The 27,686-nt window shown below is 43.0% G+C and overlaps 2 protein-coding genes across 8 annotated transcripts in view; both read left to right on the forward strand.

The window, feature by feature from the left end:
• The window catches only part of DENND5A (DENN domain containing 5A), a 59,698-nt gene extending 56,481 nt beyond the window's left edge, over nt 1–3,217 (forward strand). For all 4 annotated transcript variants that reach the window (XM_048948074.1, XM_048948076.1, XM_048948075.1 and 1 more), the window contains 2 exons: nt 638–806; nt 1,472–3,217. In XM_048948074.1, coding sequence (XP_048804031.1) covers nt 638–806; nt 1,472–1,655 — 353 coding nt within the window. In that variant the 3' untranslated portion in view covers nt 1,656–3,217. The remainder of the gene's footprint in view (nt 1–637; nt 807–1,471) is intronic.
• Nucleotides 3,218–8,493: 5,276 nt separating this feature from the next.
• Nucleotides 8,494–27,686, forward strand: part of SCUBE2 (signal peptide, CUB domain and EGF like domain containing 2) — a 38,485-nt gene continuing 19,292 nt past the window's right edge. The window contains exons 1-14 of one of the 4 annotated variants that reach the window (XM_048948989.1): nt 8,844–8,899; nt 9,479–9,649; nt 10,162–10,284; nt 11,259–11,384; nt 14,034–14,168; nt 18,649–18,774; nt 19,141–19,257; nt 20,128–20,217; nt 21,225–21,341; nt 22,300–22,422; nt 23,675–23,791; nt 26,131–26,253; nt 26,720–26,836; nt 27,489–27,575. In XM_048948989.1, the coding sequence (XP_048804946.1) occupies nt 10,242–10,284; nt 11,259–11,384; nt 14,034–14,168; nt 18,649–18,774; nt 19,141–19,257; nt 20,128–20,217; nt 21,225–21,341; nt 22,300–22,422; nt 23,675–23,791; nt 26,131–26,253; nt 26,720–26,836; nt 27,489–27,575 (1,321 nt within the window). In that variant the 5' untranslated portion in view covers nt 8,844–8,899; nt 9,479–9,649; nt 10,162–10,241. Of the gene's footprint in view, nt 8,900–9,393; nt 9,650–10,161; nt 10,285–10,972; nt 11,075–11,258; nt 11,385–14,033; nt 14,169–18,648; nt 18,775–19,140; nt 19,258–20,127; nt 20,218–21,224; nt 21,342–22,299; nt 22,423–23,674; nt 23,792–26,130; nt 26,254–26,719; nt 26,837–27,488; nt 27,576–27,686 lie in introns of those variants that run through there. The other 3 variants (XM_048948988.1, XM_048948990.1, XM_048948991.1) reach the window with 3 other exon arrangements.

Raw genomic sequence — 27,686 nt, forward strand, 5'->3', positions numbered from 1 at the left:
AGGACATCATTCTTGTGCTATTGGTCCTACTGGATGTTGCAATAAGGGTTTTATAAGCATACACGTTTTTTAAACAGAGGTCTAATTCCTTTGCCCTAGAGCTAAATCAGTCAACTGAATACACAGAAAAGGAGTTGCTTTCAATAGTATTTCTGTGTTTTGCATAGGTATTTTAACATTAGGCTTCTCCTGTATCGTTACTGCAGCCCATCAGAATTCAGTAGATACTAGAATTATGTTAGAACTGTGCAGGGAAAGGGAAGTGGAATTCCAGTTTTACACACGAGGAACACAGAACCAAATCACACAGGAAAAAACAAAAAGGACCAACAGTGCTTGGACATAATCACCCAGGAAATTCAAGGACAAGCTATGAATCTAAGCCTTTGAGCTTGAATTGTACCCTCCATGACCCTGATATTTGTGCTGATTTGCTACCTCTCAGATGTGGGCATTGGGCAGTATTCTGGATTTGTAAGCAAGCTTATGGGGAAAGCATTATAAAGTGAGGTATTTTTAAATGTGATCATCTAAATGTGAAGGTCAGGTGCCTGGTTACTTTATTCCAAGCACTGGAGCTATTTTAGGATCCTGCATATGCTGATGATACTCGTTATCTCCCACCATTCTTTTTAAGAAAAAGCACAAACGTATTATGAGACCCTTGAACAGAATGAAATGGTCCCAGAAGAGAATTGGCAGACAAGGGCCAGGAATTTCTGTCGCTTTATCACTGCTATCAACAACACTCCTAGAAACATTGGGAAGGATGGCAAGTTTCAGATGCTGGTGTGTCTTGGAGCCAGGTATGAAGAAACTGGTTTTTTTAAAATGATATTTTAATAAAATGAAAAAATATATTATAAAATGTATATTAGTAAGGTAAAGCCACAGAAGTGCTGGGTTTTGAATTTTGGTTGTTACTTGTGAAGTACTTTGTAACCAAAGAAGAGTCAACTATACCCTGAATTCCCATGAATGTGAAGTACAGGAAATCGTAGATACACAGATTGAATATTGAATTGCTGGGCAACTGAGACATGAGAGAAGGGCAGCAGGCCATGTGAGTAGCCTGCCTGCCTCTCCTAGCTGGCAAGGTTGGAAGATAAAAGCAGGAAACCATGAATCAGTGGGGCTTCTTCCTTCCTGGCTGGGTGAACTTGTCACTACTCATTAAAAGGCAATGGAGCAGGCCAATGACACTGGGCTTGCCTGGGACTTCCAGGTTGCTGGGAACCGTATCTTTTGATACGAGGAGTGGAAAGCCTGGAAATGCTTGTTTTGCATGATGTCCCCTACTGAAACAAGTGCCAGCTGATTACTCCCCCCTTCTCCACCTTATAATAATATGTGGAGAAAATGGTAAACCTATCTGGAAGGCAAGGAACAACGGCAACAAAAACATTTCATAAAAAGGAGAAATTAACTTTGCTTTATTTTTATTTCTGTTTCTATATGGCTGCTTTGTCAGAGACCATCTTTTACATCACTGGATCGCCCTGCTCGCAGACTGCCCAATCACAGCACAGATGTATGAAGACATAGCACTGATTAAAGATCACACTCTAGTGAATTCTTTGATTCGAGTGCTGCAGACCTTGCAGGAGTTCAACATTACGCTGGAGGCGTCTCTTGTCAAAGGAATTGATATCTGACCTCTTGTCCCACAAAAAAAACAACAAAAACTGTTTAAAACACCACCACCACCAACAACAAAAAAGCAACAAGGAGTGGATCTTGTTAGTATGCAAAAGTTCTGTCTGCCAGTACATTGTATCGTGAACTTGTTCATGGCCCTAAAATGCAACTTGGACTTTTCTTGAAAGAAACTCCAAAAATAGTACAGGCAAATGGATAGAAGCTGTAAACTCAATGTAAAAAAGAGGATTTTGGTATAAATCTATTTTAGAGTTTATTTGCTGATTTGCTTTTTACACACTTTCATGTGAAAGAGATAGAGATGAGTATTGTGCAGCTTATTTTAAAGCTGCAGTATTTCCTTGCCATAGAGAAGGTGCAGTGAGCCTTTCAGCATTCTGTGAACTTGCCTTCAGATATGCTGTATGTCATAGAGCCCAATGTATACACTCCATTTCTGCTGAGAAGGTCATTCTATAGTTTTTAAACTAATATTTTATATATTAACATTATTACCAGTGTTTGATTTTTAACGTGTTGGGTCACTGTTCTGCTGCAAGGGAACTACAAATTCTCATGTGTGCTTTTTAATAGCTCTAAAGCACTGACTTGTCAACAGATCACGTTTTCCTTTATTTTTGTTATCAGTATTATTTTTAGAGAATTCCAGGAGACTGAACCATGAAATGTGCAGAGATTGAAGTAATATTTTTCATATTGGTACACAATTGCACAGAAGAAGTTTAGAATGTTTTTAACTGATGTTTTTTATTTATTTAACCTATCGTTGTGTTGTAAGTTTGTCTTTAAAAAAAAAAAAAATCTATGATACAACTGGTTTTATTATGTTGCAATTCAGAATTTACAGTGCAGCCCACTTAAATCAAAAACCTGGAATATGTGTTTGTGGTGCAAGAAAATCTTTCCACTTGAACCAGCCTGTTGAAGCTTGGTATGTAGCTGCTGCTGGTAATTCTCTTTAACTGCTAATAAAAAGGGACATGGGTTTCAAGAAGGCTAGATGATTAAAGAAAGATGCTCGTACCCCTGCAAAATAATAACCACAATCCTTTCAAGAAATCAACGTGCATTAATTCGTCTAAAAAGACAGAGTAATACATTATTTTCTTTCTCTGTGGTGTGGATGTGTCTTCTCACATCAGCTTCATTTGGGATGCTTTTGTTTTTAGCAGGAAAACTTAGTCCAGTTCTGTGATAAAACAAACATTTTGAAGGTTTAATTTATTGAAGAGCTGGAAATTGGCAAATGCCTAAAGGCAGTGCTGTTCATTTGAATCCTCTGATAAAAATCTCTTTGAAGTAGAGTATGTGAATTAACAGGCTGATTTATCAGCACCACAAATTACTGCACAGAAATTCAGGGCTATGTATTTAAGAGGTCTCCATTGTATAAACTTCTTTCAGTATTGTCTCTTTCTGGAGAAGCAGAGTCCGAGTTTTTTGGATCATGCATTGTTGTAGTAGCTTTTCTTTACCTTCAGTTTAGTGACATCTTGTGTTAGTTTTATTTCCATAATTTATAAGCATAGCACATATATTAAATGTTTGAGTATTTTTACTTTTGTCCTATTTATTTCATTATCAAATGGAGATGTTACTTTATCACTACTTATTTTTTTTCTTTTCTTTTTTAAATCAGAGCAGAGTCCTGCTTTGATTTAATGATAGCATTAGAAAGGTGCAAGGGCAATATCCAAGCCATTGCTCAGGCTGGGTGGGTGTGAATTCTTTCAGCCTGGGGCTTGCAGCAGCATTTCACACAAGTATGTTGTGTGTGTGTTTTTTTCAGTCTTGGAAGGGCAAAAACATAACAAGTACTTTATTCTGAGAATCTCATGTATTCAACTTAGTATTTTGGGAGAATCTTTCTATACTCGCCCCACATTGCTTATTTATATAGTAAAGGTAGTATAAAACAAAAAACCCCAAACCCTACAGTGCTTTCAGCTCTATTTATCATGATTTTACTAGGCCTGTATATTTCACAGTGAATACATCTGTATGAAAAGAGGGTTGGATTAACCATCTTGATCGTGTCATGTTAGTTGATCCTGTTAAAACCATATCTGTATCTTAGAGCAAAGTGTGGATTAATTTTACCTTACATGAGGTAGTTAACCTTGAACTAACGTTTTTATTTATTTGTTTGCTTGCATTTGTTCATCTAATGTGGGACAATAACACTGGCCTAATGGCTTGCTTTGATGTGGGTCTTTCTGGCCTCGTTACAACAGTGAAATACCTAGAATGGACACAGGTGAGGGTTTGCTGGTTCCCAAGTGGTGGGCATTCTTTGTGCAGCACATGGGGCTGAAACAGTCCACCAGTGACAGCATCCTGTGTGCTAAATGTTCAGATGAAAGAGATCATCTTCCTGCCTCCTTAATTTATTTTCAAGAGGGAGACCATTTTATGATACATCCTTCCTCATGGGGGGTGAACAGTCCTAATCCTATAAAGATACAAAGCACTTTTTGCTGTAATCTTTAGTGGATGCCAAGGAAGGTGGAAATGTTGAACATAGCCTTATGGTAGCCCGGGTTCAAGTTTTGGGAAGAGACTTGGCTGGCATCTCTGCAGCGTTCAGTTCAGTCTGTAGTCACAGCCATAATCCTTATTGCTCTTCAGTGTCTGCCCCAAGCAAACCTCCTGCTCTCATTGACGTAGCATCAGCCCTACAGAATTATGTTTGGATCCAGCATTTGTTCCTTCCGTGCCATTTTGTTGTATTGGATAACGTTTATATAGAACAAATGGCACAGTCACAGTCTTCTACCCTTTAACTGTGTAAAATCCATCTCCCTTTCCAAAAGTAGCATTGCAGTTTTATTTTTTGGCTCAGAAATGAGCTGTAGTGTAATGTAACTAATTATTCGCTGTTACTGTTCTCAGATGAGAATTCAGGCTTGGTAGATGTGAGTTAATGAGGCTATACTGATCACTATTATTGCAGTTACTGGAAAAAAGATAATGTTTTTTAACTCAGCACTGAGAGTCACATTAGCACACACACATCCTATAGATACAGAAATACAATGATGAAAAGTAAGTAATTCCTACTGCAGTAAATGCATAGTGCTGCATTGGCCAAACGTTTGCAAGCTGATACCTGATTTGAGGGAAAAACAGGCTATCTCCTATAAATTGTTTGATTAATGCCATCAGAGTTAACGTGATACTTTATACAAAGATAAAATGCTAATTAATAAAGACTTATTTGGAATATGGAAAGTTTATACAAAAAGCACCTTTATCTGCCGTAAAATTAACTGTCTGCGGTTGAGAACGTACTCATGAACTGCACATTTCTTCCATTTTGAAAACTCAAATTGTTAAAATGGGACCTGCTGGCTGTGGAAGATCCATATTTTGATGTGTTCTGGATTCATGAACATGTTAAGGTTTTGTTTCTGCAGTGAAATTCAGAGTTAACTTTTTCTGTATATTGTCAAAAGATTGTTGTCCATAGTGCAAGATGCTATAGGATACTTGAAAATACTTGAAGATACTGTAGATGTACTTCTCATCTTTGTAAATTATTTTATACCTTTAGATCGGCTGTTAGGAAAAGCATCAATACCTTACAAACCGTATATTTTACTAAGTGGGGAAATCACTGACTTTTTTTTTTCTTTTTTAAATGATGGGTGTTGAAGTTTACATTATGATGGCAAAACCAGGTACTGTTTTCCTTTTTTATTTTTCCTGTGACATTTGAATCCATTGGACATTAAATGTGAATTGGACATACACAACAGTTTTACAGTTGCTGAATTGCAATAAAATTTCTCTTCTAACACGAGAAATAGCATTAATGTGCTATTTTCAAAAGCCTCTTAATGTACTGTAGCTAATCATTTCTTTCCTTTTTGCCTGAATGAAGGTATGGATGTCATTTGGATGTCTCATTTAGGGTGAAGTTCATTAGAAGCCCAACTTTCATTAGCTTCAGCGCATGCTGTAGCAGCTAAGTACATGATAGCATACTCTTCTTGTTCTTCTTCTGTTTTGTACTGTTTTGTATTTGATCTGTTCAGCCAAATGGAGCCTGCCTCCTCCCTGCAACGGTGTAGCATTCTTGCAAGCAGCTGTCACTCAGACACATCCATTGGGAAGAGATGCCTACTAAGTAACTGGGGAACAGGGAAGACAGGGACAGAGGGACTAATGTAGATCTCTGGGAGAGTGTGTGTGAATACATACACATACAGGCACTGCTGTATAGGCTTTTCTCCTACCTTAGGATAAGTTCTGATCCTGATACTCGACCAAGCTTGGTGGAGGTCTCAGAATTTGAAGTTCTGACAAAAAGTCGGTCTCGTGTGTGTGCCATGTGCTCAATCTTTCTATGTGAGGATGCATAAAGAAAAGCAGAAATTGTTGGAGATGGTACTATCTGATGCTTCAACTACAGGGTTTAATGAGGGAAATAGCGCTGTCCTCAGTCTCTGAGACTGATCACTCCTGCATCTGTTGCAGAAGTGTGCCCAACCGTAATTGCCCTTGCTGCTTGTTTCCTGTCTTTTTCACTCCATTTCTTCCTAGGATAAGATCTAATGTGGCAGTCCCAGGGCTGGAATTCCTGGGTAAAGGAGGTGTGCTGAGGCAGAGGCAAAAGCACGCTCCCTTCTCTTTCATTTGCTTCTTAGCATGATTTGAAGCACATACGAGTGGAGTCCTCTGTAATCTGTGTTCATTAGATAGTGCTCAGCTTATCTCGCCTAAAAACCGGTTCTGCGTGTCTTACTGTATATTAGATCTAGTTTCTAGGTTTTGAGTGGACCGGTAAACAAGTAGGAGAGGAACTCATTTGTTGTTCTGCTTCTGTTGCCTGTGGACTGGAAGCTTTATGTGCCAGTTACATGAGAAGCACAGAGAGCAAAGTCAGCTTTACCCACCTTCATCTCCTGCTTCACCCCAAATGTGCTCTCCAGGACATCCTGCTTCTGCAGGGGCTGGACAAGATGGCACCCACGGCCCTCAGCCTGCCAGTTCCTCCCCAGAGCCTGTCTCTGAGCTAGGCTGTGTGTGGGCCCCTCTCACTGGTAACCTGCACAGCCCAATGCTGATTGCCGGAGCTGTGTTATTGCTGTAGATCTCCACAACATGATCAGGAGCTTGTAAAGACCCCTGGGTGCGTGAAAAGTGCAAAAATCTGAGTGGTTCATCTGAAAGGACAGCAACTGGTCAAAGCTTGGTGTGCGCGTGGAGGCGAGGAGCTCTTGAGATGAAAGCTCTGAGATGTTACATATGTGAAAACCTGTGGATTAGTAATTTTATCTCCATTTCTCAGAGAAATGCATCCAACTCTCTCCGGGCAGTTGGGTATGTGTGTATGGAAGAGCTTCCTTGGAACAGCATACAGTGTTTGTGACAGTCCTGGTGGTCAGAGGAGGCTTGCAGTGAGCAGTGCTGGCAAGATCATAGCATGTGCATGAGTGCCATTGGAAGAAGCGGGCACATTTTCAGATGTACGAGTCTTTTCCAAAAGTAAGTAAGTGAAAGTCTCTCTCCCTTAAGCATCTGGATGGAACTGCTGTCTGCAGGAAGCTGAGGCAGCTTAGACTGAAGGGCTGTGAGGTGCCTCGAGGAGACTGCTGCTCATTGCAGGATCACTGTGTGTAATGTACAAAGGTACCCTGCTTATCTGCTGCTTGGGAAGAGTTACTGGTGAGTTACGTGCTCTTCCCTTACAGATATTTGTAGTCAGCATGCTGCCCCTGTGACTGTGGCTGAGCAGAAATAGTTAAAGAGGGCTGCAGGGAGATATCTGAGTTGGGTCTGAGCTTCAGTTTGGTTTGTGTCTTTGTGTCTTCAAAGAGAGACTTTAATGGCAATCCTTCCTCGTAAACAAATGAGCATTACACGTTAATTATAGCTGAGATCCTACACAAAGCACTTTGAGATTTACGTATTGAAAAATGGTTTGATTAACTAAGATAAATCTAAAACTGTTCCTGTTTGTTTTCCAGGCTGTGTGTTGAGGTCTTTTGATCTAATTTGGGCATTCCTAAACATTTCTGTCACTTTTTATTTCAGTTTACAAAAGCAAATAAGCAGCTTAGCTTTTATTGTGCCTCTGAAAGCATTGGTCGTGTGGGGTTTTGGCTCTGTGTGCCTTCTATTACTGGTTATCTGTGTGGTTGTTGCGTCTGCCATTGTTTCTTGTGATGAGTTTTATCTGAGTGAGCGTTGGTCAAGTTCCTGGAGGAAGCCGGAGGGGAACTATTAGAGATTCGTGACAGCTTTTCTGTAAGGCAGCAGCGTGCGGGCTCATCCTTCAATGGGAAATGGGCTCTGCACGTTGGGAATTGCTCACAGGGGCACCGTAACCAGTGTCCCTGTGGCGAGGTGGTCCTGCATGGAGCCAGGGGCTGGACTCGATGGGTCTTACTTCCTATGAGATGTGTGCGTGTTCCTACCACAAATGTGACTGCTCGTTCACCAGAGTGTGGAGATGGTGGGGAAAGGCTTCGTTCCTTTCTTGCTTGCTGGGGGCACGGCGTGGAGCTCTGTGCACGTACAGATGGGTCTGGCGGGGGCTGACACCGTCCCGCTGTACAATGGGTTTCAAGAGAGTGACTTTGATCGTTTCAGACGCACTGAAGCCTGATGCTCCAGTGAGAAAGCGGTAATTTACAGCTCCCATTAAGGAACCGGGGACAAAGGCTGAGGGAAAGTTCCACTCGGAAGATTTACTAACGTGTATCCACCGCCCTTACAGCGAGACAGAGCCGGGCATTTCCCACAGAACAAAACAACGGAGGGCTGCAAAGGAGCACCGCCCGCCTTCCAGAGCGCCTCAAAGGTCGGAGCCCTGCTCATGCAGTTATAATGGCAGCGCTCGGCGCCCAGCCCGGAGGAACGGGCTGGGGGCGGCCCGGCCGAGACGCGACGGTTCCGAGAGCGGCCGCCGGGACACCTGCGCGCGGGGCGGCCGCAGGTGCTGGGAGGGCTTCACGGGGGCGGGAGCCTCGGAGCCGCCGGGGCGGGAAGGGCGGCCCGGCCCCCGCACGAGGCCCGCCCAGCCCCGCGCCCGCTGTCGGCGCGAGGCGGTCCCGCGGCACCTCCCTCCGCCGCCTCCTCCCGCCCGGCAGCGGCAGCCGCAGCGCCGCAGCCTCCGCCGCCGCAGCGCCACCGATGGGGTCCGGCGGCCGCCCGAGCGCGGCGGGGGCGCGGGCGCTGCCGCTGCTGCTCCTGCTGCTGCCCGCGCCGGGCCCCGCCGCCCCGCCGCCGCCCGGTGAGTGCCGCGCGTTAACGCCGCGCTCGCTCGCCGCCGCGCTCTGGATGGAGCCCGTCGGTGCGCTCCGGGGCCGCGGGCCGGGCAGGTGTGCCTTCCCGAACCCCGGGGCCGGGTCCCGCGGCCGCCGCAGCCCGTGTGCTGCGCTGCGCGCACCTGAGCCCCGCTGAGCGCCGCCCGACTCCGCGAGGGGTTAACGAGCGCTTCCAGAAGTTGGCAGCGCCGCGGTACCTACAGGCGTGTTCCGTGACTGCAAATGAAAGAGAGGGAGATGAATGCTGTGATTGTGAACGGGAGAGGTGTTGGCTGAAATTCCCAGCTAGAAAGCGATCCCCCTGTAGAAGTGGTTGGCTACGGAAGGAATCACCTTCTGCTGATGTTCTGCAGCCCATCCTGCTGCTCCGGCAGCCGCTCTCAAAAATGCGTGGGGTGCGCCGGCGCTCCTCCCGCCGCTTTGCCTCTCTGCCGGCTGCTGGAAGCCTCCTGTGTGCGTCTGACCTATGCCGAACGGAGCCGATGTCTCTGCTGCCCGTGACGGCTCTTCCTCTCCTCCTTCTCTCTGTGCTTCTCCATCCCCAGGACTTGCTCCTGTCCGTGTTTCTCTCTCTCTCCCCATTTCCTCTGCCCCGAAGCTCCCACGCGGATGTGCCGTGCTCTGATGGCTGCCGGGCGACGGCGGTGCTGCTCACACACACCGCTTTTGTATTTAAAAAGATTGGCACCGATAACGGCTTTTACGCCTGTTCAATGGTAAGTCGGTGTTTCAGTGCGCTGGGGTCGGTGCCACTCAGATATCTCAGTTCTGTAAAGTCTTTCCATCGGTTTGAGGTCAGTGGCATCCTGAGAGCAGTGGCATGGGTGTGTCAGAGCTCCTCCAGCAATTGTGTTTGATGCCCAGGAGGATAACTGTGCTCCTCCTGTTCTCCATTGCTCCATGAAGAGGTACAGCCATAGCTCCTTCTGCTACCTGTACAGTCTCTGTGTAACTGTCAGCTAACCCTCGTGGAGATCCCAGTGAAGATGTATTTATCCATGAGTACAAAATCTTAGTACAGACTGACCTGGGTTGCTCGCACATGCGTTGGTATCCACGTACAGCCAGCATACGTATGTAAGCTCAGATACAGCCTCTGCATGTTTCTGCCTCTGAATGCAAACACGTGCATGTATGCATGCCTGCAGCCCGACACCACGTGGCCTGGATGTGTGCAGGCCGTGTGCCCCCATCCCTGGCACCCCCTGACCCTGCTGTCTCTTTGCAGATGTGGATGAGTGTGCCCTGGGGCTCGACGACTGCCACCCGGATGCTATTTGCCAGAACACCCCCAAGCTGTACAAGTGCATGTGCAAGGTTGGCTACACTGGTGAAGGGAAAAAATGCGAAGGTAATGTAACAGAAGCTCTGAGTCTGCAGTGGCATCTCTTCTCCCTTCTAATACAATAGCTGTCTTCTCCCTTATAATAGCTAAGGTTCTGAGGTGTTTTACAGAGCTATCTGGATATGTGAGAAACATTTCCTGCCAGCAGCATAGAGGCAGAACATGGGTGTTATAACTGTGATCTCCCACATTGTAGCACATCTTTTATAAATATTGCTGTTCTGAAGCAAATTATCCATGTTAAATGTGTGTTAACAGATGTGGATTTTGAGTACTTTAAAGATTTTGGTGTGAGTGTTACCCTTTAGCACAAAGCTCCCCAGAATAACTGTATGATGTGTTCATATGAGCTGTCAATCCATTTGAGTTCTGCTGGGATGGGCCAGTAATCTGGTGATACAAGCGTTCTGACTTTTACTTGTGTACTGTCCTTCTTTGATCGTGTCATCTCACTCCCGTCTGCTGCAGGAATGCAGCCTTTGACTGTTCAGAGGGCTTTTAAATGGAGCTTTCCTCATCAGGCAACCTTTTAAAGATGAGATCACTGGAACTTACTATGATGTTACACGTGAAAAAGTGAGATACTCCTAAGGCAAAACAGAAAATTAAAAAAATGTGTCTTAAAACAAGGAGGGTGATTTATTCTTCAGGATGGTTCTAAAATCGGAATACCTTCTCTGTTTCTTGATTACAGAATGAAAGAGCACCAGTTACATGGCTTTTAACCTAGCATTGTTGCTTGGTCTGACTGTTAGTTTGCTGTTTAATCAGCAGCCTTGAAACCTTGGGCTATGAGGTAAATCCACATGGCAACTGCGGGGTATTCTGTCACGTTTTGGAGATGTTCAGCGTGTAACGTGTTAAGCATGGTCTGTTTGCAAGACAGTGACAATTTAGGGCATCAGTTGATGTTGACATTTATGTGGTCACGTCACAAACTGTAGCACAGCCATAATACTGACTTCTGCTTTGTTCATTAGACATTGATGAATGTGATAACGACTTCAATGGAGGCTGCGTTCACGAGTGCTTCAACATCCCAGGAAATTACCGCTGTACCTGCTACGATGGCTTTATGTTGGCTCACGATGGCCACAACTGTCTGGGTAAGGAGTGTGCGTGTGAACATGGTGGCTGGGGATGTTAAGGTAACAGTAACTGCATCTCTGGGAGGTGCACTTCATCAGCTTGGTATCAGTGGTGCCCGCAGATCTAAGGCTTACGAGGCCTCGCTAGCACTGGCTCCAACTAAGTCTGCAACTCATACTCTCTTCCTTCTTTTTTTTTGAGGGGGGGGGCTTTTTTTGGAGTTTCTCTCTCCTGCTGCACACCACACATGGATGTTCCTTGGCAGACTTCCATGCCAACATCAGTTTTGGGAAACTTGCTCCCAAAGCATAGTTTTAAGACTGCGGTTGGCTTAGCTGTGTCATTTCTCACTGGTTAATGGCACATCAGAAGAGGGTCAGACCACCCCTGGGTGACAAGAGAAAAACTCTGGAGTTTCCAGTGAGATTGTTGAGCTTTACCTGCTGCAAAACCACAGACTGACTTTGTTACAGTGCAAGCTGAGCAGAGGATGAAGCTGCCAAATCCCAAGTATTTCCACAAGAGAAGGCAGAGAGGGAGGCAAAGTATCTGCTGATGCTTTAACATATTAGGAAGGACGTCTTGTTTTTCTCTGGCGCCTTTGTGTAAACACACCGGAGTTCAGATGAGGTTACCAGGGAGGGCTGAATGTGAGCTAACGCATTGCCTCTTGCAGTGGCACCAAAGGGTGCCATTCTAGAACGTGCTTCGGCTGACTTGTTTGGGATCACTAAGGCACAGGCATAACTTAGACCAAAATCTACCACCTGTTACAGTTGCTGGGAAGCTGCTCAGTACTGCGTGGCAGACTTTTCAAAATAAAGTGCCACTGACATACAATGAAGTCTTTACCACTGACCAGCCGATTTTTGAGATGTGATGTAAACTTTAAATAAATATTTTGGCATGCAGCAAATTGGATCACATCTTCTCTTAATCTATTTATTTACTTTGTTCACACCATGGTCGTTCCCCTCTCACCCTCATTTTTGAAGATCTCAGCTGTGTGCCTGGGTTTTAGCCAAATAGACAATTACTTGTTGGAAAGAGATGATATTTTGTAAGCTTTCCAAGGCCTGTAAGACAGAAACATCTGCTGGAGTTCAAAACCGTGGTACTGAAGGCTTGTGGTGGCTGTTTATTCACGATTGTTTGCACATTCACATCACTGTAGAGCTCTAGAATACTCTGCTTCTCTGTGATAGGCATATGTCAGCCACCATCGATGCTGTGAGCAGGTCACATTCTTTTGCATCCAATTGGCTTACTCACTGCCTTTAGCAGAAATTAAATCTGTTGTAATGCTACATTATGCTTCTTACTAAAAGCCTTTCTCTTTCTCCATTTATTTATTTATTTTTTTTTTGGAAGGCAGCTGTTTTATGCCAGAAATACCAAAGTGTTAAATTAAAAACATTGTGCTATTATCACAGGAACAATGAACAGAACAGGGAGCAAACATGCTATTCCACAGGAACTTACAGATTGAACCAGTGCTTTCCCTAAGCAATGCTTTGCCTTGTTGATTGTTTTTAAGATGCTGAGCATTTTTGCTTCCTGTCCAAACTGGCATCTATGAAAATTGGGGTAGGAATTTTTTATTAATTATTTAGTTTTTACTGGTAGAGGTTACAAAAGTCTGCAGTAATTAAGAGATAAAATGGAAGAACTGGAATTCTGATGAACATTCTGTTGTTCAGAAGGTTTTTCTACTCTTTGTTTCTCTTGGTTGTCTTGCAAGTGGAGCGTTTCTATAGTCTCTAGTATTGTTGAAATTCCATGTAATTTAAAATCAACATTAAATCTATTTTCAGAGCATATGCTTTTGTCCTTGACTATGGTTAGGCAGCACAACAGCTCCTTGATGGTAAGCAAATGACCTAAGTTTGAAGATAACAGATCAAACTGAGCATCAGAACTGATGTGATGTGTGACTTGTATCCAGAGTGAAGGTAAGGAGGAAGAAGAGGCAGGTTTTATATTTAAGCCAAATTGATTTTTGAGTCGGTGTTTGATTTTGTTGCACCTTTGCATCAGAATGAGGATTTTACTGAAAGCTACCTGATACTGCTTGCACGGTTTGGAGCTGAAGTTGTGTCCTGCAGAGACAGAATGATGCATGGATGCTCAGACTAGATGTAAACATGCTAGGTTGTTTAGTGGTAGTACTCTGCAGCTGCTGAAGATGAAGCATATGTTCTACACGGAGTATGGAGCTGTGCTGGTGCTTTGCTCCTGGCTGCCCTGAGACTGCTCTGCTGTTGGTTTGATTGGCCAGCCTGGTGACTTACTGGGCAGACTGCAAGCAGCAGGAACAAAAATATACTTTTGCAATGGTGCCAGAACAACAGACTGGTCTAAATTGTCTTAGGTGCCTGGTGGTAATGGCCTTAAGTTGCACTGGAGAGGTTCCAGTTGGATATTAGAAGATATTTCCTCTCAGAGTGGTGAGGCAGTGGCACAGGCTACCCAGGTAGGTGGTGGAGTTGCTGTCCCTGGAGGTGTTCAGAAGCCATGCAGATGTGGCACTGAGGGACGTGGTTAGTGGGCACGGTGGGGATGGGTTGACAGTTGGACTGGATGATCTTAGTGGTCTTTTCCAACCTAAAAGATTTTCTGATTGCTACAGGATAGGTATAAAGCTGATCTTTTTCTCTGTCTTCCAGATACAGATGAATGCATGTTCAACAATGGTGGCTGCCAGCACGTTTGTGTCAACACGGTGGGGAGCTATGAGTGTCGCTGTAAGGAAGGCTTCTTTCTCAGTGACAACCAGCACACGTGCATCCACCGCTCAGAAGGTACTGGCTGCCTCCCTCCAGGCACCAAGCAGGAGTTTCTGACAAAAGTTCACTGCAAAGTCTTTACAGCAGCTTCAAAAGTACTTTGAGTTTTTTAAGGCTGAGAAGGGTCTTGAAGTCCTAATTCCTTTTGAAAGGAAACGTGTGTCAGGATCTTCTAAGTGACTTTGAAGGCACTTCACATCCCTTCTGTCTCTTTGATCCCGTCTGTACATCTGTATGTTGTACCTCTTAAAGACAGTACTACTGTTCCCAGTGTACCTTATGCTCCATTGGATAGCTGAACTACATCCTGATACAGGGAATGGCAATACACTGAAGAAGAGTGAGCTCAGGCCATTCTCACTTTGGTTCCAGTATCTACACTACCCCTAGGTACCTTTTAGATTCCCTGTATAGTGTTTAGGTTTCAGCTAGGAGATTTATAGTTTGTCAGCCCCAAAGGTATTCAAATCCTGTTCTTTGTTTTGAGTAAAACCTTTATGAAGCAACCTTTGAGAGATCAGAGATCCTTGGATGTCTAATTAGATATCAGGTTGAACAAAATTATTTTGGATGCCCTTGAGGAATACTTTAAAGTGGTTGCTCAGAATGGGGATTTGTCCATTGAACTGTATGGTGAATATCTTGCTCAGAAGTATTTAAGGCTGGGAAGCTTTCTTTAATCTAAGACTTATCGTTGGCATGACTATAAGAGGACTCTGAGCATGAATAAACAAATCTCACTTTAAAAATCCCCGTGCTGAGAAGATCAGCCTTTATAGACATATATGGCCATCCAGAGATGCATGCACCGAGATGGCTGTCATCTGATGTAACTGAATTGATCTGTTGTTTGAATGTGTATTATCAGGTTTTCTGGTACCGGCTTGGTCTCATGGAGTTTGGCTGATACGGGATGATTTCTCAGGCCATTGCTCAGAGTAGCAGGCTGCAGTGGCAGGGCAGGGCTTTTCCCTTCATGTTTGCTAGCAGTGGTGTATGTTTATGTGCATAGATGATGAATGCAAGAATGAAAATCAGTTGCTTCAACTCCTCACCTTGGCTGATGCCAAGAGAGGAGAAGCTTCCAACTCTTCTTATTTGCTACTTCTTGAGTATACTCTACTCCCTCTCTTGATCTAACGGCAGTAGTATTTCCTGTCATTAATAATCATACCTTTGGAGTTCTTGATATTGAAATATAAAAGTGGTGTTTTTGGTTTTTAAAACTACTTTTTTCAGGTCATAGCTCTGTGACTGTTTACCCTCTGCCCCTTCCTGCGCTATTGTGAAGAAGCACTCCATGGAATTCCCCACTGTTTTTTCTCTTGGGTGGGCAGGGCTGCTGTAAGCCAAATCTCACTGCTGTATCTCTTCCCCTCACTTTGTTCTCTCCTTTTCCACTCATTGCTAAGTCTCTGCCTTGTGTATTTATCTCTCAGTGCATATCCTTTATTAGTCCTCTCTTGAGACATCGCAGCATCGATCTAAACAACATTTGCCACCTACGGCCTAGCCCACCTGTTTAGTTCTGTTTCTTATCTGTAATATAAGTCAGTATCTCCTTCCCTGTCTCTCAGCTCGGTTAAGAGTGCACAATCTTCTTAGAGGTTTGCAATATAGGAAAACAAGTGAACTGTAGATCCAAGAAGTGCACAGGCTTGAGGCTGCCGTATTTCTTCTGAGGACCAGGGTAATTAGGAAGCCTCAGGCCTACTAGTCCTTCTGAGTTTATTTGTTCATATCTTCTGGGTTCCCTGTCACCTATTCCAGGACTGTGACATGGAACTCAAGGTTAGGTAGCTATCAGAGGAGATTCTGATAATTCACTTAACTTGATTTTCAGCTGATGCTTTGTTCTAGCATGTGGGATGCTCTGAGGTTCATGATGGTTCTGCCTGGCCCCTACTTAAACCAGTTGAACTCTATGCCTTGAAGTTGTGCAAAATCATATTTTTCCCTGGGATGTCTGCTCTGAATGAGCTATTTCTCATTGGTGTGTGAGAGAATGGGTTTACACTGGGAGGCAGTTGCTGTGGATGGCGGGACAGCTGTACCATTGTAGCTTGTTTCTGTGTTTAACTTGCATGTTAGAGAATACAAAAAAGGAAAAAGAAGGAAAGTGTAGAATTTTCACTAGGAAAAAAGTTCATCTTGAAGTGGCTATTGATATTTATGACAAATTTTATCACTGGGTAACATCCCAAAGGGCATCGGAAAGGACTGCTCTCGCTCATGGTCCTCTGGATTCTGTTCCCTTGTCTAGGGTTGTGGCAGTCCAATGACTCCTCCTTCCCCAGGTACTTCCTCCTTCCCAGGTGTGTCATTAGGGCAAGAACTGCTGCTCAAGAAGTTGTGTGCCTGGGAAGTACATGGTGTGGGACTGGACCACAAGGTGACATGAGAACGGATCTGGAACAGTGTGACCCAGAAGACTGTGCATCTGTGATGGAGTTTGCAGGCAAACGGGGCTTGGAGTTGTACACTTCTGTGATAGATCCTAGTAAAGTAGGGCCAAATGGAAGATGCACTTTTCTACCACCTTTGGAAATTTGTAGAAGATTCATAGTAAATGCTAGGAGGTGTATTTCTCTTCTACAAAATGCTCTCTTTCAGACCAGCTAGATTTTGGTGGATTTAGTCATGTACCTTGTTACATAGTGGGTGCTCTGATATTAAAATGTGTACTGGTTTGGAAAGTGCATTTCTAGCTTTCCGTGGAGACTTGATTGAACTCTGCTAGCTCAGAAATGAGCAATCCCCAGATCAGCATTTAAACCATTTGTCTGATATCAGTGAACCTCACTGAACTACCTGCTTGAGCAATTTCCCCTTTGATAGCTCAGTTGAAACAAAAGCAAAAAATTCCAAGCCAAGCAACAACAACTTTGCTAACAGAAATTAAGCCGCTAATTCTCTTAATGCTTTCTGACAACACTGAGCTAATGGACCAAATCATTCTGCATGTTTAAGTACAGAGATGTCACAAAAACACAAGAGTTAATGAGGCTAATTTGTGGTCTCATGGATTGTCCCATTTCTTGAATGACAGCACTTAATGGATGGCAGCTTTCATGTGGGCTCCTTGGGCTGGTCTGTATGCTGCAGGATTTAAGTGTCATTGTCTTGTTAGACCTCTAAGGAATCTCACTGTGGGAAAGGAATCAAAAAGCCAGTAGAGCAGAATAATCCAAGCTCTGCAACATCCATTCTTTTGTTACTTTAAGCTTTCTTAACAGAGAAAGGGTGCAGTAGTTGGCTGTGTGCTGAGCAAGGACCTAACTGAAGTGTAATGGGATAATGACAAGGAGCTGACCTCCACTCGCTAATGCAGTGGTTTTATTTTCATTTAGGAGCTTCCTTGTGCAGTTTTGAAGCAATAGAGAAGGCATCAGCAAAACTGTGATCCTAACTATTAGTGGCACAAATGATGTGATGGTTTTATGAGATGCATCAGGAAGAAGAAAGCCACTGGTGTCACCTTGTTTTTTCTTTGGGTTTTAGCAGATACTGAGCTCCAAATAGTGACCCACTGGGAGGTGTGCAGAAATAGAAAATGATGTGATAATCCCCAGTGGGATTATTTAGACAGGTTTTCTTGAAATAAAGAAACAAATTACCATACAGCGTAGGTAGAGTTTGCACACCTGCCTGGTCACCATTTGGTCTTTGCTCTGGGAGTCAGCTGTGTAGGCCAGTGATTGAAGTGGGAATGATAGAGGAGACTTGATAGCAACCTTTCAGTGTCTAAAGGGAGGCTGTAAGGCAGAAGGGGACAGACAGACTCTTTAGCAGGCTCTATTGTGACAGGACAAGGGGAAATGGTTTCAAACTGAAGAAAGGCAGATTTAAACTGGATATAAGAAAAAAGATTCTTACAATAATGGTAGTGAGGCACTGGCACGTGTTGCTCAGAGAGGTGGTGGATGCCCCATCCCTGGAGACATTTAAGCTCAGACTGGATGGGGTGCTGAGCACCTGACTTAGCTATGGGTGTCCCTGCTCGTTGGACTAGATGGCCTTTAAGGGTCCCTTCCAACTCAAACAATTCTATGATTTGTCTGACATCTTAAGATGTTCCTGTGACTGGTGAGCCTTCGTTTTAATCAGAGAATTAAGAACTTCAATTTAGGCTTTGAACGTGCCATGTACCAACTACCTTGCGTTTTTTATTCAAAGTTTTGTGAACACTGGTATAAAGTGAGAGGGTTAGATGAGAATGCTGCACAAACCTAGGGCTGTTGCTTTTTGTCTTTGCAATCAAAGAACGTGGACACAGGAAAGATCACTGCTGGAGAAGCCCTTGGTGTCACAGGCTTTGCAGAATTGGACTTTCTGCTTTTCTAGTATGTAAGCTCATGCTTTTTGCTTTAATGCTGTGGAGCCTTCCCAGAAGTAGCAAATGATGGCTGCCTACATTGGGCTGATTGTATCTGCTTGTTGCCCACACTTGGAATTGCTGAGGATGCTGATGCTCTTGCCTTTGTCTGTTTTGCAGAAGGCATGAGCTGCATGAATAAAGATCATGGCTGTGCACACATCTGCAGAGAAACGCCCAAAGGAGGGGTTGCTTGTGAATGCCGACCAGGATTTGAGCTGTCCAAGAACCAGAGAAGCTGCATTTGTATGCAACGTTCTGCATATGGTTATGGTTTTCCAAAGTAAACAGTGTTCTCTTTGTGGTGATGTGGGATTTGATATGTTACAGCAAAGCACACCTCACGACTGCTTGTGGGGCTAAGCCAGAATCGATAGCTTTGCTGAACACTCTTGCACCAATCTATAATTTGCCAAAGAATACTAGTTTGGAAGTTGTACCATCATTTAAGTTCAGCTCCACAAGAGAACAGTGCAGTGCTTGAGTCAGAGTTTTTGAGGAAGTGGACATGATAAGAAGGTGTATTGAATGGCCAGATGGAGACAAAATGGGATGCTGTCTTTTAAAGGTGCTGGAAGTACTTGTGAAGTCTAATGTATATTTTCTTCTTAGTAACATGTAATCATGGAAATGGTGGCTGTCAACATACATGTGATGATGCTGATAACGGGCCTATTTGTGGATGTCACCCCAAGTACATCATGCATATGGATGGGAAAACCTGCCTGGGTCAGTAGGAGGAGTAGTGTTTGCTGATGACCAACTCAAGAGTGGTTTGATATTACTGTATGTTCATGACTTACGTTCCTCTTACTAGTAGAGCTAGAAAACGTCAAGGAATCCAAAACTAAAAAACATGCTAGTGCATGAGTGAGCTGGTTGGGTCCAGGCAACTTATGCTTCTCTACTTAAGTAGCTACCTCATATTACTGCAGCCTGTAATTAGTACTGGTCCCTTTGAAGCACAAAGCTTGTCACTAACCAAAGAAGATTCCCTTCTTTCTAGGATTTTTAGATCAAGTTTCTTGACAAGCATGAGCCAGAGAGTGTAACTAAAGCAGTACATATGTTAAAACCAGAACTCTGAATTCAATTAAAGGACAATTTTTGAAAAGCAGTAATCCAGTAAGGAAAGTACTTGAGACCTATAAACCAGTCCCTGAGAGACTTTGTTGCCTGTTGATTGAAATCAATAGCTCAGTCAAAACTGCTTGTCCTTGCGTTAGTCTGTAATGGATGATGACAGCGTGATCATAACAGAGCAGCTCATGACAGTTCAGTTAGTTCTTTCATCTTGTTACTGTTCACCACATCAGTACTGCATTTTCTGTTTACCAAACTTGAGAATACTGAAACAGGCATGAGTTACATGGAAGCAACTGTACATTCCCATGGCTTTGGCTGAAGGGTCTTCGTGGTTTTCTTTCTTACTTTTTTTTTTTTTTTCTTTTTAAAAATTTTATTTCTGCCTCATTGGATCCAACTGTCTCCGATAATTCAGTGCGTGATGTTGCCATTTTCTTGTCTGTACATATGGATATGAAGCGTCTGGTCAGGGCATATTTGCTCATCTGCTTTTTTGTTGTTGCTTGCTTCTAGAGAGGGAAGAAGCTGCTGTTGAAATTCCAGAAGGCAACACAACAGCAGGAGCTGATGTGGACAAGCGAGTTAAGCGACGGTTACTCATGGGTAAAAGTGCTTATCCAAAATAATTCTGCTGTTTGCTGAAACTTTTTACATTGAATATTTGTTCTTTTTTTTTTTTTTTAATTTGGCCAAATCAGTTCTGGGCTGAATTCTCTGTTCCTGGAGGTGTTAAAGGCCAGCATGGATAGGGCCCTGGGCACTATCTAGTAAATGGCAACCAGCCTACAGTAGGGGAGTTGAAACTGGCTGATCTTTAAGGTCCCTTCCAATTTGAGCCGTTCTGTGATTCTGTGAGTTCTGCTCATAGTGGCACAGCACCCTTTAAGGACAGACTATTACTACATAAACCATAAGAAACTCTGTACGTTGTTTGTGATTGTCAGCAGGAAGATCAGGAACTTGCCCTCAAAGTACCATGAGTTTCCATGGTTCTACTTCGCCATGGGAACACAGTGCAGTCACCTGTTTCTCTTCAGTTAAAAGTACACTTGTGCATGGAAGAAAACTGGCCCTAGTGATGAAAAATCCAGAGGCAGTACGTCAGTCTGTGGAGTCTCCATGGGAACCTGTACGAAGCTGAGGCAACGTATAGATTTGGCAGTTGCTTGTGTGCAAGGGCTGCTCTGAAAGTATTGCCTCCTGTTCTGTGATGCTGGCCCCCAGTGTCAGAGATGGATATCAGTGATCTGGCAGTAGAGGTTGAACCCTCCCACCAATATCCCTTCACATGTTGTTGCTGTGCAACAGATGGCAGCAGAGGGGCAGTCTGACAGAATGGCGTCTCAAATGGAAGTGAGGATGAAGCAAAGTTGTGTCACTGAATTCCTTCATGAGGGAAAAAATGGCACTCATTTATCAATGATTGTTCGATTGTTTCTGGAGACCAAAGTGTGGATGTGAGCAGAGTGAGGCTTTTGGAGTGAACTATAGGCTGAATGTGGTTGAACGTCAGTGTGCTTGGAACTGTGCCTCGTATCGTGTGATGTTTCTTACCATTATGATATCCCCGAGCAAACTTTAGTAGGTTTTTGTTTGTTTGTGTTGGCTAGAAACGTGTGCAGTTAATAATGGTGGCTGCGATCGTACATGTAAAGATACATCGACCGGAGTTCACTGCAGCTGTCCTGTTGGATTCACGCTCCAGTTTGATGGGAAGACATGCAAAGGTGGGTTTTGTACTCATGGACGTGTGTGTACTAACAACGTGCCATGAGGTACTTGTCTCCAAATGAAGGTAATCCAGTGTATAGAGGCAGGCTGGTATTTGTAATGTGATCCTAGGAGGCACTGCAGCCAGGAGTGACGCGCAGTTGCCTTCTGAGAGCAGTGCAGAAATCCTCACTGCTCTCCCCTCACCAAGATGGCCTCATTGTAGACCTGTGAGGGTTGGGAGGAATAAAGCTCAGAGGTGTAGGTTTGTAGGTTCTTAGAGGCATACGGTCCCACTGTCTGCTATCCACATTCAACAGGCTATTACAGAAATCCGTAAGTAAATATTAGAATGTAGTTCAGAGCAGCCTGAGTAGAATTATGCTGGTTCAAGCAGCTCTAAGGATAATTAGAGTACTGGCAAGGACAAAAAGGGTGTTTGGTAATATATTGGAACATATTTTTCTTTAATTAAATATTAAGATGATAATTAAATATTCTGCTAGGCAAAAAATGATGGAATCCCCATGCCTGAGTCAATTAACATTAGCTAAAGGACTCATTTTAATGTTAGCATGGAAAAGACAAATCAGGAATTCCCTCGAGTCACATTTCTGCAGGGCTTAGGAGGAGGAGAATTAGGAGGAGAGAATTTTGAAAGGGCTGAAACCTGCTGGAGAGCATTTAAGTTGAGTGTTTCCAAACAAAGCTTGGGGAAGTGGTCTTATGTACATATATGTACTGAAACGTAGCTGACAGAAAAAAGATGAATGAAAACAGTAACACAGTCACGAGTGGGCCAGGTCATTCTTAAGAGCCAGACCTAACTTCAACATTTGTAATAGGTTGGTTAGATTTTGTTTCCAGGCTTCTCCCCATCAACTGAACGTGACTATTTTCTGGAGCTGACAGTGGGAGTATGTGGAATATATTCTGCTTACTCATGGTTTTTCTGTTTGCTTGTTTTTGTTACAGACATTGATGAGTGCCAATCCAATAACGGAGGCTGTGATCATTTCTGCAAAAACACTGTTGGCAGTTTTGATTGCAGCTGCAGAAAAGGGTTTAAATTATTAACAGATGAGAAGTCTTGTCAAGGTATGCATGCTGGAGAGAAGCAATAAAAGTAGGACAAATCTGCATGGTTTGGACATCTACTACAATGATGAAGTGATAATGGACTCCAGAATAATTTCCATTCCTCAGTTTTTGGTTGTTTTTAAATACGTATTTTTTAATTTCTGAAGAAACTGTTAATACAGTTGGCTTGATACTATTGTAGGAGGTGTTTTTAGTGGCATAATGAGATAGCATCATGTTAAAAATATCCTTGTGAGGATAATTGTTTTTTTTTTTCTTCCTACTGTTAATGTTCTTAGTATAACTTACAGGGAGAAATAAGCCAGTATCTCTCCGTCCACGCATAATCACAGTATTGCTCAGGTTGGAAAAGACCTTAAAGATCATCAAATCCAACCACAACCTAACCGTACTACCTAACTCTAACAACCCTCTGCTAAATCATGTCCCTGAGCACCACATCCAAATGGTTTTCAAACACATCCAGGGATGGTGACTCAATATGCTGTCACAAGATCTTTAGGTGCCTTTGGTTAATGTAACAAACATTTAGTGCCTTAGAAAGTGATGGAGATGTTATCATATTACCATTCAGTTTACTGAGGTCATGATTAGACATTTTTACTAACTATACAAAGAGGATGTTATGCAAAGTGGTTGTAATGCCAAGGAATGTTTTCACTGGAAAAAACAGATCTCAGCATCTTTTGGAAACCGACATTGAAATCTAAACGTGTGATATAGTGAATCCATGGAAAAAATAGTAGAATCATAGAATGGTTTGGGTTGAATTGTTCCAGTCCTCTCTCTTCAGGTGTATCTCAGAGAACTCTGTGGTTGTCAGCAGCCTTAACTCGGGCACTGTGTATTAGTGCAGAATTAAGGATTTAGCCCCCACTTTCATCTCTGGGGAAACATGAGGACAATACTTTCTTTGGTAAATCTATTTCCACAGATTGCATGCGGACTTTTCTTAAGAGGGTTTCTGCCAGCTTTTTTTTTCTTTTTTCTTCCCCATGGAGAAGAGGAGCAATTTATTTTAGAACGTAATTGTTAAAATGCAGCAACAGTTGTCATATTTGCCAAGAAAAAGCTTGTTTGGCAAAAGTAACTGTTCTCTTGAAAGTTGTTTCATGTTGCTGCATTATTTACTTGAAAAGAATTTGCTTAGTTTACATAATCCTGCACATCTTTCTGTCCAGCTTTATTAGCTCATAAGCTCTCCCTGCTCAGGCTGAATGGTACTGATGTGTCCCCTTAAAACTCACAGACATCGACGAATGCTCTTTTGAACGGACGTGCGACCATACATGCATCAATCATCCGGGCACGTTTGAGTGTACGTGTAACAAAGGATATGCTCTCTATGGCTTCACACACTGTGGAGGTGAGGTACAAAAACTTAATACACTGTATGCTGCCAGAGTGCACTTAGAGTTTGCATTTAGACCAAAGCTGTAATTTGACAGATGCTTCACATGCACAATTGTCATTGACTTCAGTGAATAGGCAGTTGGGTAGGACTTTAAGAACAGGGCTCTCTGGGTGATTTCAAGAATTACAGTTATGTGAGTTATCCTTGTGTGTGTCAAATCATTACATGATGCAGATTGGAGTTCTAGCTGATGTTAATTTACATCGGCCACGAACAATACTCCTAAATGTTCTGCTGTGTGAAAAGTTCAAGAACAGAGGAAGATGGAAGATGGAAGCTTAGCGTGTGTAAAGCATTGATGTTTCTGTGGCAAATTTATAGAATTACCCCATGGAAGCAGGAGTAACTGAGCACTAAATAGAAATGAACCTATTTCATATAAACTTTTTAGGCAAGACCTTGCTGACTACTTCTGCTTACTTAATTCTGAGGAAGATCTATTTATTTCTGAGGTGAAATGAGCACACTCGTACTTGAAGTTAACAATTCAGGGGTCTCTTTATGTCTGATCTGTCCTAGCCTCTGCTTCTAAAAAGCCTGTGGAGAAGATTAAAGGGTTGCAGCATCGCTGTTTTATATTGGTAATCAGGGAATCTATCTGAGTAGATAGGGAGTAATGCTGTGTGTTCTACTTGCAAAGGAAGTCTTTTCTCATAAACTCCTCTGCACTAATTCAAGTTCTTTTGAGCACCAGTGGGGAAAAGGAACTGAAGTTTATCTCTTGGGTGTTAATTGCTCCTTCATGCCATATTCCTGTGCAGATGTTAATCCTTGTACCACACCAACTCCTCCATTTGCAGGCAATTACCAGCTGTTGTCAGTGCCGTTAAGTGTACTGAGTTTGTACCTTATGACACATATGGAAAACATTAAGTTCTGGACATAATAGGATGTCAGTGTCTCAGACCCTACCTAGAAGTCGATCAAAACCAAAGATTTGAGCCAATTTTGTGGTATCATTGGAAGCAATACAGATTTCAGGTGTAGCCTTTTTTCATCGTTCCTTACCTGCTCATTAGTATGCCTGCTATCCTCATTCTGACATGTAGCATGTGTTTACACTGAAACCAGCTCAGTTTGGTAATCTATTTCATAATGTTGTCTCCAAATGATTATTTATCTAGAGGAGGAAACAAATAACTGGGGAAAACAGTGTCACGTACTCTGATTACCACTGAGAAAAGTAGAACTGAATATATTCAGTTGTGCAGACTTTCTGGGACTCTTTGGCACTGACTGGGAATTCCATGGTGACGTCTTTGTAGTTTTATATACAATTGCCATAAAGATACTGGAGATGAGACGAGCAGACATCAGAGTGGATCTGAGCAGCAGAAACAGAACTTTGCATTTCCCTTTGTTGAAATTCATGAGATTCCTGTCAGCCCATTTCTCTAGCCAGTTGAGGTCCCTCTGAATAGTGGCACAACCATCTGGTGTATCAGCCACTCCTCCCAGTTTTGTATCATCTGCCAAGTCGCTGGGGGTGAACTCTTGTCCCATCATCCAGGTTTAATGAAGAGGATAAATAGCATTGACCCCTGGGGTACACTGCTGGTAACTGGCCTCCAGATGGACTTTATGTCACTAATCTCAACTCTTCCAGCCCAGAAATGCAGTCAAAAGTCCAAAAGTCTTCCTGAAAGTAGTAAAGGAGGGAACTGCCAATCCGGTTCCAACAGAGCTGAGGATTACACAATGGGAGTAATTTTCTGCATCAGCAAACAGCAGCGCACCAAGAGTAGTATGTTGTGCTGTTGGTAATTCCTCTTTCTCTATTGGCAGTTACTGAGCTGGGCAAGGCTCTGAAATTGGCTAGTTGGCCAGAAGGGGTGGTGGTGATTATCCCCTTGATATTAAATAGAGTTCTGTGATTGACATCTCTGAACGCTTAGTCAGTATTAGTATCAGTATTAGGATTGTCAGTATGAATCCTGTCTGTGTTTTCTGTCTTTATTCCAAAACAGAAATATTAATTATAATTATTATAATTATTATTAAACACAGAGCAACGAACAGTTGATTTGTTCTCCTTTTCATTAATTTGTTAACTTATTGCTGAGGCTGGATGTATCTTTTTCTAACGTGTGGTTTAAGAATCAACTCTCCCCAAACACTTGATTCATTTTGACATTCATTGAAAGATTTCCATGAAAACAAAACTGTTTCAAGATGGGTTTCCTAAGAGCTTTTCCAAACTCTACTAAGCAGTATTTTTTACACGTTTATCTAGTGGTCTTAGTATGCAGCAGAAGTTACTTCCTAAATGTAGTACTTCCTTTCCTCTACAGACATAAATGAATGCAGCATCAACAACGGTGGCTGCCAACAGCTGTGTGTGAACACACCGGGAGACTATGAATGCCTGTGCCACTCTAACTACAAATTACACTGGAATAAAAAGGATTGTGTTGGTAAGGTGCCTGGCAAATGCATTACTGCTCCTGATGTGTCTGAAGGCCACGTGGTTGTAGTCAGATCTGAAATATTAGTCTGTCCAGTTAAGTGGTAGGAGTCTTTGTTCCCTGCATTGTGTTTTACTTTCTAATTAGGCATGATGGTACTGATGATGAAACGGGTAAAAACAAACAAACAAAGAAAAAAATCCCAAAAAAACAGGAGATACTTTGAGGGACTTTGATGTTCTTTCATATGCTTTTATCTATTTATTTCCTGTTGTTTCCCTGCATGAGAAAGTCTGCTGATGGACACTGTGGGATCTTTCAGTGATGTTTTCTTGCTTTCCTTTTCTGTCTAAACAGCCTATTAATTGCATGGGTGCTCTCTGGTACCAGCTGCATAAGAAGCTGCATGTCCTTTTCTTAGCAATGTGTGTATACATTCTACTTCTCCCATGAGTGTTTGTTTTATCCTGTTTAGAGATAAAGGAGTCCTTTCCTGATAATATGTCACCCAAGGTATTGCTGCACTGCATGAAGAGTGGCAGGAGTGATAGATGCTTCTTAAGCTGCTCTTCAGATGTTCGGATAGTTTCTGGTAAGTCCAAAAAACAACAACAAGAAGGAAAAAAAAATGGCAACTAAGCACAAAAGCAAAAAAAAAAAGCCCAAGCATATGATTCTATAGATAGTGAAAGAGTAGCAAAACTCATGACTCTCATGGATGCCCCAAGAAACAGACAATCAAGAAGGACCTTTCCTCTTTTAGTACAGATAAAGGGCTGTATCCCAGCCAGTGTTCCAGGAAAGCCCCCCTTTCCCTGTCCTTTATAGCCACTCTACCCTCAGATTCCCTTCTCATGACAACCGTCTTTTGGAAACTGAAGAGGACAGGGCAGAATTCTCTGTGCTCCCTGGGCCATTCCTTAATTGGCCCTGAGAGCCACGGCTCAATGGCACGGAGGCATTCCAGCCCTGCGTGGGGTCTGAGCTCTGCCTCCACAGTCCTTCCAGCCTCAGGACACAGCACGCGGTCTCGGTTGGTGCTTTTGGGACAGATGATTCTTTCCTTTCTGAGTCTTTTTAATCACTTAGGAAAAAAACAAACTATTGTCAAGTATTTTGTGAATTACATGGTTGAAAAAGATGATGATGCAGATCAACAAATTAAGAATGCCTCTTATACGACAGCAGTCTTCAGTCTGTGCACAGAGCCTATGTCTTTACTGTCTGTATCATCTGTCTGTTAGGAACACAAGATGCCTACACTCTCACCTGTGGCAGCTCATCTCAACTTAAGAAAAAGCAGCAAAACACAAATGCATCCACTTGGCTGGGTAATTACTAAATTTACTGTTGTGTGATGTGACTGATTTCTTTCAGTAGATGACAGTGAAATAGGGGCGTTCTGTTGGTTTTCTTTCTATTTTCATGCTCCATTTTGCTCC

Source organism: Lagopus muta, chromosome 6, assembly GCF_023343835.1.
Source record: "Lagopus muta isolate bLagMut1 chromosome 6, bLagMut1 primary, whole genome shotgun sequence".
Lineage (NCBI taxonomy): Eukaryota > Metazoa > Chordata > Aves > Galliformes > Phasianidae > Lagopus > Lagopus muta.